Here is a 19,724-nt window from a genome sequence, read left to right as displayed (position 1 = left end):
TCACTCCCCCTCCCGCTTTGTGTCCCTCACTCTCCCCAGCTCTCCTTCCCCCTTCCTCTCCCTATCATCCTGTTAGGTTTCTCCTGTTAGACCTATGAATGCAAACATATGGTTTCTGTCCTTCTCTGCCTGACTTATTTTGCTTAGCATGACTCCCTCGAGGTCCATCCACTTTGCTACAAATGGCCAGATTTCATTCTTTCTCAGTGCCATGTAATACTACATTGTATATCTATACCACATCTTCTTGATCAGGTGATGGACATTTAGGCTCTTTCCATGTAAAACTTAAGACAACAAAATTTTAGCCTGCCACAGTAGGGTTCCCAAAGTAGTTAAAGGAAGTTTTGAAGTTGCAATGAAATTTCCTAATGATTCACAGCAGGAAGCCTACTCACCTTTGTAAATACTTTCATGGTGTAGCATAAATATTTTACTCTGGGATCAATGGCTGAATAAGCAGATAAGAGTCTTGTGTTATGAAGGGCCTGTTAAAAGGAAAATTGTAAGTTATCAAACAGAAGAAAAAAATTTAAACTGGAATATTCTGAAAAGGTTTATACAGTAATTCTCTTTAGATTGAAGACATTTAGACTGAAACTAATATTTTTCCCCCAAATATGAACTTCATTAACTTATAAATAATAATTATAAATGATATGTGAGCTCACAACTTCCATGTTAAAATGTCCCCACTCTGAACATTCCTAGAAATAAGGGGTATTGAAATAATCCCATCTAAGTAGATGAAAGGATCCCGCACTTCACCCTGATTTTATTTAAACCAAATGCCTGTAGTGTCCAGAAAGGCCTGCAGGATACCAACTGTAAGACCAAAGACACACACACAATCCAAAATTAAAACAAAATTCAAGCCAAACAGAAAGCACCTACCACTCTGACCTCATTTTGAATAAATACTAACTTAAATCTCTGTTATACCCCTAGTCTCAGAACACTGCCAGGCAAATGGCAAGCACTTCTAATGAAAAGAATGAATAAGATCAAAGGAATGGCTTAATTTTACTTGATATTTTGTAAATTAAGAGCCATTCATTCCCCCTTCATCTCCCTAAAGAAAAGGCCTGGAGAAAATCTTACCAGTGTATTATACAAACTGATGTCCACTTCCAGACCACTTCTCAAATGGAAGAACTTCACAATTGGCACCTTTGCTGTTGTAATAGGCAAGATGTTTCTAAGACCTAGGTTGGGAATAAGAGAGTATTGTTAAATACAGCAGCTGGGGCCATAAGCAGTTCTTATGTTAATGTGCCCAAATAAGAGGATGTAAACCGAACTCTGACTAGTTTCACTGCAGTCACTAAGACTATTCGATTCTGTTATTAAACATCTGGAAAGACTCTTCTAGCAAAGTTTGTATTTGTTAAACACCTCAATATCTGAAGTCCAAGGATAAATGAGGCAGCCACTGTCCTCAGGAACTCACTGGATCATGTGCATGTGTACAGGGCTGTGAGTCTGATAAACACCAGAACAGAAGAGACTACTACAGTTGGGACTAGGCAAGCTCTAACTATTCTCTTCACATGACTATATCTAATACAGATACAGAGAAAAGCCTAAAGGGTAATCATCTGAATCCTCAAAATAAAAGTTACACATCATGGAGCTAAAAGAAAGTAAAAGAACAGAAATAAACTTCAGTAGGAGAGGAGAAAACTGCCTGAATGAGGCTTTGAAAAAGGAGGGCAACAGGTAAAAACAGAGGTAGCTGAGGGGATTTAGCAGGCAAGAAAAAGTACTTACAGACAAGGCTAATGCCTAAAGCAGAAAGGCTTGCTAGAGAACTTCCATGGGATTTTGAAGGCTACTGAGTCACCTTGAGGGAAAGGAATGAGTGACAGGAGATGGAGCAGAAACCAGGAAGGGCCCAAACAGAGAACATATATCTTACTAAGAATTATCCTCAGAGGCAAATAGACACTTAATGAACCATAGAAGTTGGGAAGAATCACTGACCATATCTATCTGGACAAGGCCCCTGACAATGGACAGACTGGAGGCACCCAGAAGAAAGGCAGGGTGACCATTATAAAAAGTGACCTGAACCTGAACTATCATGTTGCCATGGAGATGCAGAGGAGCATCAAGACATGCCTGAGAGCAGGTGTTCCTGGATGGGCTGGGGAAGTGGAGATAGGGGCGAGGGGGCAAGCCAGAAGGAAGGGTTATTAAGAGTATGAGGTACTGGTCCTGAGTGCCCAGAGTCCTTCACAAACATTACCTCCTAAGACTATTCACCTTCACCCAACAGATGGGAAGACAGAGCCCCAGAAAATTAACTTGCTTAAGAATATGCAGCTAGTGGGGCACCTGGGTGGCTCAGCTGGTTAAGCATCCAACTCTTGATTTCAGCTCAGGTCATGATCTCAGGGTTCATGAGATCAAGTCCTGAATCAGGCTGACAGCATGGAGCCTGCTTGGAATTCTCACTCTCCCTTGCTCTCTGCCCCTCCCTCACTTACCACTCTTTCTCTCTCAAAGTAAATAAACAAACATTAAAAAAAAAAAGGAATATGCAGCTAGTATATCCACATGTGGGTGTGAACAACTCCAAATTTCTACTGAACCTATTCTAGGACAAACGAATGATCATTTTACCCATTTTGGGGAGTCCAAGGATGTCAATGTCAATGACCAAGAAAGTGGATTCAGAAGGAAGGGGAGATAGTGGAGGATGCAGCAAAAGGAAGGCAGTAAAGAGAAAGAGGAGCTCATTCTGAGACAGAGTTTGAGTTTTTTTCTCAAAAAGGTAAACGGCAATATCTAGAGAGCAGATACATAGTGATCGGAGCTCAGGGAAAAAGTATGTAAATGACAGAAGAAATTACAGAAAAAAAAATTCTGTGTGGGAGACAGACGAACTCTACCTTACACTGACTTTGCTACCTGCTGAATACCTGGTGTATGTTAGATGCTCTACTTAAATGTACTATACTTTTCTTAACCTTAAATCCTATCATTGCTCTTCTACTTTGAAGATGAGGAGTGGAGCACTTGTACTGAGGTTGTCTTTCTCAGAACACATAGCCAACAAGTGGGGAGACAAGATCTAAAACCAGCAACTCTGCTACACTGCCTCTAATTTAGATAGCCTTTTACTCCATCTCCTTCTCATTCTCAAATTTGACCCTGTTGCCCATTACCAGCCTGTCCTCTAGGATTTATCAGTATATCATCCTGGTTCTTGTCAGTCCAATGGCTCCTTTTCAGTGTCTTAATTTCTACCCACAGAAATTAAGGCCTAGTCCTTAACTTCTCTCAAATGATCCCTTAGAATTCTGTCTTATTCTTGGTCTCTCTCTTCAAGGATTTCAATGCAAACCTGTTTTCTTTTCAGTCCTGACTGACAACTCCATATTTCTAACTGCTTGCTGGACTTTTCACTCTTAAGAGATTATACTTACGTGGCAAACTAAACACCTCCACAAGGTGTTCTCTCAAAATGTTCCCATTTCCCAAGTACCCAGACAGAACCTTACTTGTAGGCACCAAATCTAGGAAATTTCCCCTTGGGAATCTCTCCTATCTTTTTCGTATTCGGGCCATTAGCACCTGGTTACTGTCCTTCTGCCCCGAATTCACTTAGATTATACCTGACCTGGGAGACTCTACCAGCTGCCTAAAAAGCTTAGTTTTTATTGGGTTGCTCTTCTCTTGAAGAAACTTCACTGGTTCCTAAACATCAGTAGACTTTCCCTCAAACAGTAATAGTCACCACTTGAAACTCCTCTCTAAACGTACTGATGTCCCCAGCCCTCCAAGATACACTACAGCAACGCTCAGGCTCAGGCGCATGCCCTGATAGGAATGACTTCTTCTATCCTTTTTGAATCATATTCATCGTCCCCTGGGATCAGAACCCATCTCTTGAATGAATCTCTCCTGTGTGACTCTTTCCCAGAACCTCTCTCTCCTCAGAACTCAGAACTTAACCGAATACTTATTGTAGCTTCTGACCCATTCTGAAAAATGAATACTACCTTACATTGTTACATGGTCTGTGAGATTACCTTCCTGTTTTTAAGATCTGAAAACTGTCCAAGGAAAAGACTTCTGTAGACTTATTTTTATTTTTCACCCAATAAGACAATTGAGGAGACTTAGATTTTGGGGCACCTGGGTGGCTCAGTTGGTTTAGTATCTGACTCTTAATTTTAGCTGAGGTCATGATCTCATGGTTTGTGAGTTTGAGCCCCGTGTATTGGGCTCTGCGCCGACAGTGCAAGAGTCTCCTTCTCTCTCTGCCCCTCTCCCACTCATGCTCTCTTTCAAAATAAAATAAATAAACATTAAAAAGAAGCTTTACATTTAAAAAGGAAAAGGGAAAAAGATTTTATTTTTAAGTAATCTCTACAAGCTTACAACCTCTCAAACTTACAACCCTGAGGTCAAGAGTTACATGCTCTACCGACTGAGCCAGCTGGGCGCCCCTAAAAATGACTTTTTTTTTTTTTTTTTTTACAATGGCTCATTCTTAAGAAGTACGCACTGTTGTCTTTAGGTGAAAGAAACATGATGTCTGCAGTTTAATCTCAAATGATACAGAAGAAAATTGTGAGCAAGGAAGAGACAGAATGATAACTGAATGTGGTAAAAGGTTACCAACTGGTGGGTCTGAATGAAGGATATACAGAGTTCCTTACACAATTTTTGCTGCTTTAAGTTTCAAATGATTTCAAAATGAAAAGTCAAAATCTAGCTCAGTACTAAATAATTAATAATTGTGGCAACTTAGCAATTTAGTTTCTTTGCATAATCTTCAAAATAATTTAAAAAGCTCATGATCTTTAGAGGTAATATTCCTAAGTGAAGGGAATGCTTATTTTTAATGACCTAAAACAATTATCAATGTATGTTATACAAAAAAAAAAGTACTGATGTTGCAGCTTAACTTTCAGAGGAAATCAACCAAAATTAGGATTATCATCTTACTGAAGTAACCTAGTACCCTTTTTATTTAAACTCCTGGATTTAAAGAATATAAAACAAAAAGGGGAGAGAGCACTCACGGTGTGTTTGTGTGTCTATGTGTTAACTCAGTCTGCCCGTGATGTTAACTTAAGTCTACTATTGGCTGAGATAAAAGAAAGCTTCTGATGGACAGAACATGGATGTTAAGTTTCGTGAGGGTATGGATATCTTGTTCACCTTCATTCCCCGCTTGTAGAACAGAAAATTTGCTGAACCACATTTTAACAAAAGATTCTCACTGTTCCTAGCAGCCACAGCTGTCCCTGACAGCTAAAGAATATGTTAATGGCATGTCAGCACCGTGCACTATGTATAGCATCTATCTATACATTTTACAGCTTTCTCAATTATTGATGGCAGGAGATCAAGTAAAGTTAAATGGCTCACTCAGGGTTGCATACAGTTGTTGAGCAGCATAGCTACAAATACAATCCATAACCCACAGTGCTTTCCAGGTGCTTCATGACACTGTCGGCAACCCCCACGCTTTGGGTGATACAAGGTCAGTAAGGCAAAACAACTTCCAAAATTTCTTGCCTGTACAGTATATGCTCTGTTTTGAAATAAAACTGAGCCAGGCAACAATATACACACAAATGATCACCGAGTCCCTCGGTCTTTTATGCTTAATCATACAAAATTTTTTAAAGACACCAATATTGCAAACATGCTACAGATGAGCCACTATAGTGTTTCATTGGCAGTAACGAATTCTAAGGACGCACAACACTCATTAAAATAAGACAAAAATATTTTTGGAAAAAGTTTGCAGAGGTACCTGAATGTTTTTTGAGGACTCTTGCCAATTCTTCAATAGTTCTTACACAGTCCAATCCCTGCAACAAAATTGCACATACTGAATCGAAAAAGGAAGACAGGTTCCTAACCTGGCTACAGATAGTTTCCATTACCTTTAGAAACAATGGTAATAATTTCAACCCATTCTACATAGGTTTTTTTCCCGTTTAGGCAAGCTTTGGTCAGTATTCATAAGAGATACCCTGAGGTTACAGGAGGTCCCCATAGCTCTCACTTACTAGTTGTCTCTGGAGGCACAATGAAGGCTGAAATCGGAGATGTGTGAACCATGAGGACCTCCGTTTCCACCTCTGTAACCATGTTACTCAGAAGTGCCCTCTGTGCCAGAATAAGGAAGCGGGAGCTCCTGTGCCCCGTCTGATTCATCCTGGGTGGACTTTCATTGCACTCCCACTACCGGCACTGCAGCGGGAAGCAATGAAGCGCAGATGCTCTCTCCACAGCACAAGGCAAACATTTGTGTGATGCACAAATCAAAGTCATACAGCAAACACCAATGTTTCAAATCAATCAGACTTAAAAAACAGTGGGCTGACCTTTCACAACCTAAGCCCTTTTGATGGTTATACATATCCCAGAACATACTTGGAATTTTACTTTAGAAATGCCCTTAAAGCTAGTTTAAAAGTCATGTAAAAATTTAATATGGACGACGTGCAATAAGGTAATTCCACATATTGGACACGATCTTGCTTATCCTCTTGACTCACCATACTAGGGTAGGTAACTTTTGGCTATTTTCCCCAAATCAGATACATCCTCAGAAGACAAAGACTTGAAAATAAGGAAAGACAAAAAGATCTTGAGTGATAATGGTATCACTAATCTGGATATACAGCGTTTGGACTGTTCTTAAAAATAAAAAAAGAAAGGGGACTTAGCACTTCTTAGACTTTTTACCTTTATGCAGTATTTCATATTTGTCAAGGGCCAGCAAACCTTTTCTGCTTTGTAAACCATATGACCCTGTTGCAAGTACTCAACTCTGTAGTTATCGAGGGAGGGCAGAAGCCGTGAAGGGGTGTGACCGTGTTCTAATGAACCTGTACTCACACAACATGCCTGTGGCTGGATTTAGCCCGTGGGCCCTAGTCTGTGGTCTCCTGACAGGCGTGACCCAAGCTGATGTGCACACAATCTCCAGGCGCAAGAGGAACAGAGATGATCCTTTTCGTTTTACAGGTTATCAACCAAAGACCACATGTTCCGGAGCTCATGAAACCATGTGTGTCCTGCACCTTGGTCTCTGACTGTAAGTTTAGCGCGCTTATCATCGTATCCCATTCGCCTGCCTGCTAAACAACATCTCAGAAAACCACCCTGCCTGCCTCCTCAAAACTTTTCAAGAAGTCTTACATGGGTGTGTGTGGCAAAGTCAGCCTACGAGCTACACTGGAGGGACCCGGGCGAGGGGGCTGGTTTGGCTTTGTCGTGTTCCCATGGGTCACTTCGAATGCTAGCTTGTACTGTAGGCGGAAAATACAAGCTTTGGTGCTCCTCACATTTACCTCTAAGCTTCTTAAGTATCTGACCAGAGACTGTGCCAAATGGCACACTCCGTATGGTACGCTCTGATAAACGTGGGAAATACCAAGCTGTACTGCTGGTCAGGACTGTGAAATCACACTGCCGCAGCAAATGTGGGTTTTATGTGGTCACCGTACCTCTGCAGTTTCAAGCCCGTTAATTGTCATGCAGACATCGAGGTCACTCTGTTTGAACCCAAATCCATTTTTGGAGGAGCCAAACAAGCTCAATTTAGTTCCTGTTGGGGATAGACGAAAAGTAGTAACTAATTACCTGGATACATTTCATATTCTGATCAAAATGGCCCTCACATGAATCAAAAATGCCCAGTTGTTAACTATCCTACATCAATCTCATTATAATGCTGTATTTGTGACAAACTATTTTCTCTCAAAATTTACTTTAAATAAATACAATGTGTATATGGTGTGAAAGATTACCAAGTACCACTTTTTTCTTAAATGGCAAGGACATTTCAAGGAGAACGTGGATCATATCAATATATTTAGTAATGTAAGGTTACTACTTTCTAAACATTCACTTTCGGAGGCGCAAACTTTGACTTCAAGCATAACAAGAAACGAAATTTCACTTGCGGTATCTGCTCAGAGAAATCCCCACCGCTGCTGTCCTCTCCGTCGGTAAAGCGGCAGACCAAAAACCAGCTGAAGTTTATCACAAAGTAACCAAAGCCCTGTCCCCACGTCCCTGCAAAATCACTTTCTCATTCTCAAAGTTAATGTACTCTTAAAGCACATGTACTCATTCTGAAGGAAGGTCACACACCTTTCTTTTCTTAAAGGTAAAAAGTTATTTACCTGGAAACTCCTGTCTTATGAAACTTTCTAGGTTTTGCCGAATATGTTCACGAGCCTGATCTTCCAAAATGGTTGGAGAAAAATCCTCTGTTTAAAATAGAAAACATTCAGAAACAAAGATTGTTCACATTCTTTGGGGGGGAAAAAAAATCACACTTTTTATAAAACAAAATCTAACAAGTTAAAAAGAAAGGCTTAAATTTCAAGGGTCTTCTCGGTAGACAGCATTAGTAATGTTAAACAGAGGACGTCTTTCTTTGAAAAAAGTCTGCCCCCAGGAACCGCTCCTGAGATAGAAACAGATTTGTGCAGTGGTTCTGCTACTAGGTTTCAGAGACCCCGGGGGTCTATACAGCTGGTCTTCGGGGAGCTCTCCTGAAGTGCGAACACAACCTTTATGAGCACGTGCATATGTTTCTAAGGGGAACCTAGTTTTCCTTTCATAGTTTATAGCCGCTGAAAAGGTTTACAGAAGACCAACCCCCTGGCTGGGAACAAGTGTCTTCGGGCACAGACACCTCAGGATGGAGTGCTGTGAGGCATTATCCTCCTCTTCACGCTCCTATTCAGTCCCCTGCCTCTCCTTTAAATGGTTCTCCTTTGTGGAACGTTAACCCTCACTATACCAGTGCCTCCCCAAACTGGTGTTCCTCAAAGGCTGTTAGGGAGCTATTAATTAGTGTTAATTAAAAAGTATATCATGCTCAAATTTTGGAAATGTTGCAATAAAGAGTTAAATAGGTTTTTCACTAGAACATTTCTTAGAGAAAATTATTATGCTAATATGCCCTGTAAATCTCTTGGCCCACTCCCCTCCCCACCTCCAATGAGGATAGACTCATTCCCTACTTGGCCTATGGAGTACTTCTTGTCACGAAGTTTTATTTTATTTAAGTAGGCTTCAAGGCCGGTGTAGGGCTTGAACTCACAACCCTGAGATCATGACCTGAGCTCAGATCAAGAGTCTGATGCTTAACTGAATGAACAGCCCAGGCACCAATTGTCATGAAACACTATTAACTGCTTGGAAAAACCATTAAAGGAACACCAGTTGGGAATGCTAGTGCTCCAACAGCAAGACTTAAAAGATTCTCCTTCTCTCCTGTTTTTCCTTCAACAATTATTTGCTGCACATCTCAGCCAGAACAGGTACGACACACAGAGAATGGGACAGACTTGGTCCCCGGGATGGGACTAACAGGTTAGAGTCAGAGTTGCCAACGCAACATTCTGACACATAAAAAGAAGTGTTAATAACTTACTATAACACTGGATACAAACTTGATCTAAGATATTTGAAAATTTGGGTGTCAGTGGCGGCAAAGGTTCCAGCTGAATTCTTTTGAAGTCTTCGGGACAGTCCTTCTTGAGATGACCTTCTCGTTTGCATAAACTGCACACGACTGTAGGAGACTATGGGAAGGTAGGGGAGCAAACCAAGACTTCATTACAACTCTATTTGGCAAATAAAGGAGTCCTGAATCATTTTCTCAAAAGTCCCACATCCTACTCTGACTTTCCAAAGGAATAAAAATAACTTGTGGCTGCTCCAAACTATTTGCGACAGGGACATCTTACAGGATACTCAGGAGTAAAAGGCGGTCATTTCCACTCCCAACGGCATTCCCTGTCGCCTATGCAAGCTCCCAAGGGTCTAAGGAGGGCAGGAGACGGAGCGGTGGTCCCGGAGTGGAAGACCAACTCCTGACTACCACCCAGACAGGGAAGAGCTCTGCTCTAGTGCACGAAATTTAAAATTAGGTGCATTAACATTCCTTAGTTCTAGGAGTGGCACCGATTACCTTGCCTTTGGTGAAGGTGAATTTACTAAATTCATAGAAGAAATCTGACTGATCCGCAGTACAATTTTCCTCACACGCATCTTCTTCTTTAAGCTGGATTTTACTGAATTCCATTAGGAGAGCCTCATCCACATGTTTTCCACCTTCTTTCAAGTCGTTACACTTAGCAGACCTGCCTAACTCATCCTCCTCCTCAGACAGGGCATCTTCATCCCCTGATCCTGTGTACGGATTTTCTAACTCATCTTCATTTGCTAAGTCATCCTCGTCTTCCCTCTGGGGAATGGACAGCCTGGGTTCTTCATCGTCCTCCTCTTCCTCCTCCTCCTCCTCCTCCTCATCATCATCGGAATGAATGATCCCTGACGTATGGCCCTGTCTTGACGGGGCAAAGTGGCTTAGAGCATCTTCCAGCTCATCAGTACCTTCTACGCCTTCCTCATCAACATCAGCCTTGTCCTCTGAAGTGGTGAATCCATCACACTCTTTGGTCGTACAATTGTGGAAGTCTTCTACATCCAAAGTGCTATCTGTCTCCTTATTTTGTGTGCTGCCATGGAGGACGAGCTCTCCACATCTGCTACTTCTTAGCCCTTGATCATAAGCAGTCAAAGGATGCTTGCCCTCACTCCCAGTTTTACTTCCTGTTTCTTGATGGGGTGCTTTAGCCTCCTCACAACCATCACAACTGGCCCCTGTCCTGATACAGTCTGAGTTTTCCAAGTGGGCACTGACATGCATGTGCCCCATTTCCTCTGTTCCTCTGCTTTCAGCAGTCTCTGTAAGTGGCTGTACCTGGCAGGTGTTTGCACCTGAACTGGCAGCACCTGACTCTTGAGCCAAAACTGAGCTTTTGGGTTCATCATCTTTTGCTTGTGCGCCCGTGTCATGCTTTGCTACTTCTTTAGACTGTTCAGGAATATGTGCAACAGCGCTCAGAGACTTCAGGAGGCTGGATTTTGTAATTTTGTGTGGAAGAGCAAAATACTTATATGTTGTCCTTAAACAATGAAGTATGTATTCAAACACGGGCTGATTATTTAGAGTCCTTGCCACATTTCTTTTAACAGAGTAGGGATCTGTAACGAGAAAAAAACCCCACCACTTCATACATTTTTATTTCACATTTTAAAAATCATCCTGCTGTAGATAAGACAATAGATAAACACTACTAGAATTTAGCATGAATCTTTTATGCTTTTTACAAAACTGGGGAAGGGATGTGATTCAAGAACAAAAAGAAATGTTTTCTTAGACATCTGCTCTATGAAGAGAACCCATTCTGCTGAGAACCAGTACCCCTTCCCTATTTTGTTCTGTGACTGTGGAGGTAAAAGGTGTCATCAGTGTGGCTTTCGTGCCCTGGGGAAGTGAGGTCTTCCCGCCAGGCTCTGCTGAGTGCGCTGCCTCCCCACTCAGCCAGGCCCTGTGGTGTGTAGAGCTTACCTCCACTCTTCTGCCCCGGGAAGCCCCATCACTGAACTGGCTGGACTGAATTCAGGGGCGAGAGGGAGGCACCAGGAGGAGACACCACTTCTCTCAATCTTTTCTCCTCCCCTAGAACTCCAGCAGGTTAGGCAATTGGCCAGAAGAGCTGAGCCAGAGAAACTGCAGGGGAGGGTTTAAAAATGTGAGATCCCCATGACTGCACATGAATATATGCAAAAAACAAAAACAAAAACAAAAAAAAACCCCTCTTATGCAATATGAAAGCTTGAAAAAATGCAAGCAAAAATACGAAAATTCCATTTAGGAGGTTCTTTAAATTATTTGAAGGAGGAGAATTAAGATTTCTAGAGGGGTTTCAACCTCCTGATTTTACAAAGCTGAGAGGGGCTCGTCCATTTAATGTAGTCTACAGGGCACCTCAGTGACTCTTTCATACAACGGTTTTAGTTCCATGAGCCTTCACTAGAAAAAGTGTTTTCATGAGTAAGTTCCAAAAGCTATGTAGATATTCTAAAACTAACCAACCTTTCACAAGGAAGAGGAATCCAACCAAATTATTTTTCATGAAAAAAAGTTTTTTTCTCATCTCAAACATCTAAACAACATCAACAATCCATGAAAGGGGTGAATCCAAAAATCCAGCAATGAGAACAGCAGAGAGGAAAGGAGGATTCACACATCACTGGGGAAAAAACTTTTATGCGTTTAAGTTGGTAAGCAATTTACAAAGAAAGTGAGGATTCAGCCAGCCACTGTTTAGCTAGTTTTTTAACAAAGAAGTTTTATTACAGTGCATAAAAAACCCAGAATGAACAGTCTGGTCCCTCGGAATGACCACAGTAACACATGCCAGAGTCTGTTTGTTTCGCTGTAGGGGTCAGGCCTATGTTAAACGTGGGAGCTGAAAGGAGAATGAAATGTAAAGCATGCGGTTAGAATGGTCCCCTGAAAGGAAAGGGAATTAAAGAGAAACATTCTGGGATACCTTCAATGGCAATGCGCTTTTTGGGCCAATCCTTGGATTCACGAGACACTGATTCTTTGACACGAATACTTATCACTAAATCAGCCAAATTAAATTCTAAAGCATAGAATCGAAGCATTTCCACCCAGAGCTGCCCAACTGGTACTGATGGCTGGTGCTTGGTATCAAATATTAATGATGCCTAGGAACAGCAAAGAGAAAACACATGGGTTAGTTCCAAGGTGAGCACAATCTGAGAAACTTGAGATCATTCAAGCAAATTACAAAAAATCTGAAAACCCGAAGCAAACATAGGAATGTGACAGTCCATCTGGTAAATCGCATCTAGGTTCTATTTTGTTTGTGGCAAGTACTGCACTCCTGGGATGAGAATGGGTTAAAATCTAACCATCATCACAGGGGCAGAGGGCACTATTAGGTAACCAGGTGGCATTACAATCTTGAGGCCTTACTGAGGTGCAGCAAACAGTGCATGGCTCGCTGCTGTGGGCACAGAGCTCTGCCTGGGGCTGCCACTAGAGGGCACCTTTACACTCACGCACACAAAAAGGGGCCGCAGCTAAGGGTGTAGAGCCAAAGTCAAAACAATCCTTTCCTTTGCTCTGAGAAGCTATGCCAATGGCAATTGATTTTCAAGCTAAATAACTTTTTGTCTTTTTCAAAGTTTATTTAAGTAATCTCTCCGCCCAACACGGGGCTTGAACTCATGACCCTGAGATCAAGAGTCGCACACTCTTATGAATGAGCAAGTCAGGGGCACCAGAGTCAAATAACTCTTGATTTCAGAAGTTGACGCCAGTTTTACATTTACAGGCTCTCAATAAATTAGAACATACTGTGATGGAATGTACTGGATGGCACACAGGACCTAGAATGGGGGGTGGGAGGGGAGAGTCCAAATACTGACTCTGCCACTTGTCCCTTAACTGCTCCCTGACTTAGCGTCTTCACTCTTAGCTGGCATGACAGCACAGTGGCTAAAACTGCCTTTGCATGGGACTTTGAAGTTTGAAATCCAACTCTGCACAGGAGCCTGGTCAAGCTACATGCAGTCTAAGCCTCAGTTTCCTCATCTGAACAATGGGGATTATAGTACCCACCTCAGAGGGTTGTTGGGAGGACTGAGTGAGAGAATGTCTGTAAAGACCTTAGCACAGTGCCTGGCACACAAGTTCAAAAAATGGTCGCTACCATTATCTGCAGAGTAGGGATGGTACCACCTATAACACAGGACAGTTATGAGGATTAAATGAGAGACAAGGGAAAGTATCTGGCACATTCGGTTGCTCTCTGTATTCTTTCACTTAGGTATTGGCTTTTAAGTACAAGGAATCCATTTATCATTGAAACATGATGTCACAACCGTAAGGTGCTCTTGAGAGGTAATCTAGTTCAACTCCCAGATGTTAGGAGAGAAAACGGAAGCCCAGAGTTGATGTGACCTGTCAAAGGTCCTGCTGCTTGTCAGTGGCAGCACGAGCAGTGTCTTAATCCCAGGACAGGGCTCTTTCACTGCACCATACAATCAATCTCGACCCTGTCTCAGTCTCCATTTCTAAAGTGGCAGCATGATTAATCTCTCCAAACAGCACAAAAATGTAAAGATCAAGTATTACTTGGACTTACAGCAATACCTTTTCCTTCTGAGATATACGAATCTGTCTCCCCTCACACTTCATTATAGTGAGGTTCAAAACAAATGGTATAGTATTTTATTAGCCACTATATCCTGACCACAAACATTCTGCCAAATAAGATCAAGTGATCGGGTAGATTTACAAAGCAGAACTGAGTGAAAATGGAAGTTGTTCATTGCCAAACACTATAGTTGAGGACACAAAGAAAACCCCGAGAAGTTGAAAGCCTCATTAAATTTCACTTCTTATAAGCCTTATTCAGCATCCTAAGGGCTTTTAAGTCTCTCACCAAGATGACTTGATGATCCCGAACATGGAACTTAAGAGACCTTTGACATGTCTACACTAGTGGTATTAAAGCTGTTTTTTATTATTGTTTTTATTCTTTTAAAGTAGGGAACACTTTCCTTTCCAAAAAGAAAAAAAAAAAAAGAATGGCAGTTAACATTTACTGCATGCTTACCACATGCTTGGCACTGAGTTAAGCATTCCATGAGTCAATGACCCTCTGAGAGGGCACCAATATCATTTCCAATTTTAGGTGAGGAACCGGGGGCACAGGAAGATTAAGTCACTTGCCCAAGGACACACACCTAGGACGTGGGAAAGCTGGGATGCGGATTCGCATATTCTGGTTCCACAGCCCATATTCTTATCCACGACTGGAACCCCAAATAGGACACAGGAAAAAGTGGGGGTGTTCTGGTGGCCGAGGTTAAGTGGCACAGCTTCCCTTCTCTCTCCAGTGCTCAAGGAGTCTAGGAAAACACAACTGGAGAATCTATGATTCACCACTATCTTTTCATTTTAGGCACAGACCAGAGGAGTGACATGACCTGTTTGTGTACAGCTAGGATTAGAATCCTAGTCTCACAAGTATTTTGTGGGCACTGCTGCCATTGCATCCCATTAAGTTATGAGGAAAGGCATGAGGTCAGGGACTGTCCACCAATTGGGGGTAGATTCCTATTCTAGTATAACTACACTGCTCAGATTTTTGTTTGAAATTTAAATGGCCATTCTTTCTTTTGCATAAATTTCTTTGCCAACCCTTAATGGTATGGATGAGAACATGAAACTACATATACCAAATACTTATTCACTGTGATTTTAGTACCGCAAAGGTACTAAAGGACTGGACAGACTATGAAATGAAAGATCCCTCACAGAGTTAAGATAGTTGAGGACAGGAGGACAGATTAAGTCACAAAGTCCACAATGAACAATGAAATCAAATAGAAATTGCACAACTAAAAATGAGAGAGAGAACAGACCTGTCCCCTCTTAACAGGCACTTCTGTTGGTGCCTCGTGTTTTGTTGTTTCTGCATCTCCGGCGGCACTGTCAGCATACTCCCAGACCACGGCGTCTTCCTGGACGTCTTTAAGGTTGAAATTCCCTAGTTTGTTCAGTGAGAACCCTTCAATCTAGGAAAAATTAGACACACACTATTATTATAAGGTAGAAAGGGTTTTATATTGACCAGAGCATATTAATACGGGAAGAAATGAAAACACACTTAGAGCTCACTGAAAATAGAAAAGGGGGGGTGCCTGGGTGGCTCAGTTGGTTAAGCATCTGACTTTGTCTCAGGTCATGATCTCATGGTTCATGAGTTTAAGCTCTGTGTTGGGCTCTGGGTTGATAGCTCAGAGCCTGAAGCCTGCTTCAGATTCTGTGTCTCCCTCTCTCTCTATGCATCCCCCTGCTTGCGGTCTATGTGTGTGTCTCTCTCAAAACTAAACATTAAAAAAATATTTTTAATTAAAAAAAAATAGAAAAGGTATTGTTTCTGGAATATCTCCAAGATATCTGTTAATTTGAAAATACTTTTCAAGTAAAAAACGAGGTTTTAATTGGCAAAAGAAATGGTGATTCTGTGAAACAATTTTGTAGTCAACAGTCTAGGAGAAGATAATATGGCTTAGGCCTAGAGCCACGAGTGTTGGAATGAAACTGCCCGGGCCCAAAACTCAGCTTCCTCACGGATCTGTGAGACCTTCAGTCAGTGCTCGCTTTCTCTCTGTCACCTATTTCTGTAAAAACAAGTCACAGTAGAACTTCCTTCATGGGACAGTTGTGACATGAAATAATGGACATAAATCACTGACACAGGCCAAGGCACGCAGTGAATACTCAACCAAAGAAATTTTCTATCGATGCTATTGGGATGCAAATAGGTAAAGAAAACAGTTTGGGCTTTAAAGTTCCAAGAAATATGGAACAAAGTTGAACAGCTTTCTTTATTGTAAAGTGGGACTGATCATACCCTTAAAACAGGTGAACATAGGGGGCATGTAGGTGGTTAAGGGACCGACTCTTGATTTAGGCTCAGGCCATGATCTCACAGCTCATGGTTCTGAGCCATGTATCGGGCTCTGTGCTGACAGCTCAGAGTCTCTCTCATAAAAAAATAAATGTTAAAAACATTTTTAAAGAAGTATCATTAATTTTGAAAATTCTCAGTCATTATTATCCTAAATTATTTCTTCAGTTCCTTTCTCTTTCTTCTCCTTCAGATACTCCCCTAATATATATATTACAACTCATGGTAATTGTCCTGGAGTTCTTAAGATATTCTGTTCTGGTTTTTGTTTTTTCATTTTGTTTTTCAGTTTGGGAAGTTTCTACTGAATGAAGCACACTGATTCTTTCCCCATCTGTGTCGAAGCTACTAGTGAATCCATCAAAGGCATTCTTTATTTGTTACATATTTTATTTCTAGTATTTCCTTTTGATTCTTAGAGCTTCCATCTCTCAACTTCTTTTACTCATCTGTTCTTGCATGTTGTCTTTTTTTTTTCTTCTGTTTGAGCCCTTAGCTATTTAATCTAAGTTGTTTTAATTTACTGGCTTGATAATTCCAATGCTTGCTTTGCCTCTTCATGGTTTTACTATGACTTGTAATTTTTTTGTTGAAAGCTGGAATATGTACTGGGTAAAGGAACGGAGATAGGCCTTTAGTGTGAGGGTCTGGGACTTTTTCTTAATGTTTGTTTATTTGAGACAGAGAGAAAATCCTAATCAAGCTCCATGCTTTTAGTGCAGAGCCCAACTTGGGACTCGATCCCACGACCTAAGCCGAAATCAGAAGTCAGACGCTTAACAGACTGAGCTGCCCAAGTGTCCCAAGTGTGAGGTTTTATTTTGCTAGGAGTTAGGCTATATGTTCATTGGAGCTGCAGATGTCAAGAGGCTAAAACTGTCTGGTATCCTTGTTTTTGTCACCCCTGTTGTTTTTGGGTTTTGTAACAGATCTCTTTTGAAATGAGGTGTTTCTATTGTAATCCCATTTTATGCAGGAGCCCTAATGACATGGTGGTAAGATCTGGGGGTAGAGGGAACATTCTATAGTCCCCATCTTTTAATGAGCCTGTGGCCTTGAAATGTGACTCTGACAAAGTATTTTTCAACTCCCCACCCTCTGAGGTAAGAAGACAGGAAAGTTCAGGAAAGGGGCTGGAGTTAGGTACTTCTCTTTCCTCCAGGTCAGGGAAGCCCTGGCTAAAAAAAGTCTTCCCTGAAGGCAAGCCTGTCTGGAAAGGCAGAATGCTCTGGGCAGACTTGAAAACTGCAACTTTTTCTCTCACCCTGCCAAAAGCACGAGGGGAGAATTTTTTTGGATCTTCACTCTGAGAACCTGCTGGGGGTTCCTAAAGGCAAAACCCATAAACTTGCTGGGGGTCCCATAAGACTGGGGCCTCCCGTTATTTTTCACGCTCAGGCTTGTCCAAACAGCCTCTAGAACCAAAGTCTCAGTCCTCCTATCCTGGTATTGGCTCCATACCTGGGCTTCTACTCTGACAAGTTATAATTTGCTGTCTTTGCCTCTCTAATTTTCGGCAATGGTTTTCCCTGTGACCTCAATTCTCTGATAGATCTAAGAAGAGTTGTTGATTTTCACTTTTTATTTCCTTTCTCTGAAGATAGAGTGATGACATCCAAGCCCCTTAATATGACAGACTGGACTGGGTCAGGAGTTAGAGATGCCTTGATTTTATATACAGAATTAAGGGTTCCACTTCCACTATTTTCCCCTTTATCTGGTGGCCCTAATTCCTCTGGCCAGAAAGAGGACTGGTTTGTCTAGCAGAGTTCCCTTTAGTGGTAAAACCACAGAAAAACAGAAACTGTGTTGGCTACTTGCTCCAAGGTCTGACTTCTCTCCAAAGTTGGCTTACACTTGTTCAGTCTCCAGAGCCTTCACGTTGTTGTTTCTTTGCGTTTTGTTGAGAATTTATAGCTGTTATTTATATACAGATCTCCTGGTTAGGAGTTCATGCCTCCATTTCATAAGTAGAACTTGCCTTTCTACTGAGGGAGAAAAGGACTACATTTGTCCTACTTTTGTTTTAGGGGCTTTACATTCACGATCTCATTTCAGAATTTTTCAGATAAGGACTATGAGGCTGAGAGAAATAAATTGCTGGAGATCACAGGGGTATGTTTAGGTGACAAGAGACGGACGGATCGCAGGACTATCAAACTTCAAACTACTCTTCTTTCTGCTACATTACCTGGCATCCTTCCCGTGTAAATGACTGTTTGCTAAAGGCTAAGTCCATATAACCCAAAACAAGGCAGATTCCAAACATGATTCACCAGGAGTCTAGTAAGGTATTACTGTAGGGGATCAAAAATGCTGAGCAGACAGGGGTAAAGCTATTCATCAGTCATTTTTCAGTATGATTTCAATTGTTAGTCACATTGAGGTTTAATAACAATCCACGGAAGAAGTCGGCAAGGACAGCCTCCAGCGTGGAAGAGGTCTGCACAGGGTGGGAGAGAATGGCTGAAGAATTTCTGAAGAGATAGATGAGGGCACAGAAGGAGGAAATTGTCAACCTCTTGATGGAGAAGTCTGCCTTATTCATCTGTGTATTCCCTTCAGGGCCACGCAGAATGACAAACATACATAGGGCTTTAAAGATTGTGAAGAAATTAACAGTTTAGATACTTTTATCCACATAGTTTTGAAATCTTCAGTGGATTTTCTACAGAAATAACGATGTAAACTTTCTGGCAACAATAGGAGAATATAATTTCTTTTCCTTCACTTACTTTATATTTCTGACTATGAACCTAGCAGAAGCTTCTAGCATTGGTAAGACTCTAGCACTAATGACTGACTAGTTTAAAACATCGAAAACTGTAGATCATTTTGGTTCAGGCAGTAGTGTGCCTTATTTGATCCATAGAATTCAACCCATGTTTGACCACCACATTCCTGTTTCTCTCGTTAAATCTTAAATGAACAAATGGTATAATCACAATCTGATTCAGTGTCCCCTTAGAGAATTTCCAGTATACTGCCTAGGATGCAATACACTGGCCATAGAAAAGGGTATATTCGTTCTTAAGTAAATCCTGAGGAGAATCCCCTTACCAGAACAGAAACACCCTTTTTCCTGCATCCTCACAGCAGTGACAGAGGCCTACTCAGAGGTGACCAGGACCCAAGAAAAGGCAGCTCTAAGACAATACTGAGTACGGAACCCATAGAATGTGCGCTCCAGAGTCTTACTGGTTTGGTTCCATCTTAAAGTCCTGTGTCTCTTGGATTAACCTGAGAGGAACATTTCAGAGACCGTCACAGTCTCCCCTCTGGGTCTGATGGAAAAGGTTCTTTATCAGCTAAGGGCTGCCTCTATTCTCTCTTCGCTCCCCCTGGAGAGCAGTCTTGCAGACA

At 41.6% G+C, this 19,724-nt stretch overlaps 1 protein-coding gene across 7 annotated transcripts in view; it reads right to left on the bottom strand.

Annotated features, from left to right (window-relative positions):
- Positions 1-19,724, bottom strand: part of TUT7 (terminal uridylyl transferase 7) — a 59,080-nt gene that overhangs the window by 22,963 nt on the left and 16,393 nt on the right. For all 7 annotated transcript variants that reach the window (XM_029921033.1, XM_029921034.1, XM_029921028.1 and 4 more), the window contains exons 11-19: positions 15,310-15,462; positions 12,399-12,579; positions 9,965-11,043; positions 9,425-9,575; positions 8,163-8,249; positions 7,482-7,582; positions 5,777-5,834; positions 1,102-1,205; positions 399-488 (exon numbers count right to left, since the gene is read on the bottom strand). In XM_029921033.1, the coding sequence (XP_029776893.1) occupies positions 399-488; positions 1,102-1,205; positions 5,777-5,834; positions 7,482-7,582; positions 8,163-8,249; positions 9,425-9,575; positions 9,965-11,043; positions 12,399-12,579; positions 15,310-15,462 (2,004 nt within the window). The remainder of the gene's footprint in view (positions 1-398; positions 489-1,101; positions 1,206-5,776; positions 5,835-7,481; positions 7,583-8,162; positions 8,250-9,424; positions 9,576-9,964; positions 11,044-12,398; positions 12,580-15,309; positions 15,463-19,724) is intronic.

Source organism: Suricata suricatta, chromosome 13 (assembly GCF_006229205.1).
Source record: "Suricata suricatta isolate VVHF042 chromosome 13, meerkat_22Aug2017_6uvM2_HiC, whole genome shotgun sequence".
Taxonomy (NCBI): Eukaryota; Metazoa; Chordata; class Mammalia; order Carnivora; family Herpestidae; genus Suricata; species Suricata suricatta.
Note: the sequence above shows the minus strand (reverse complement) of the source record. Positions and strands in the feature narration are given on the sequence as shown.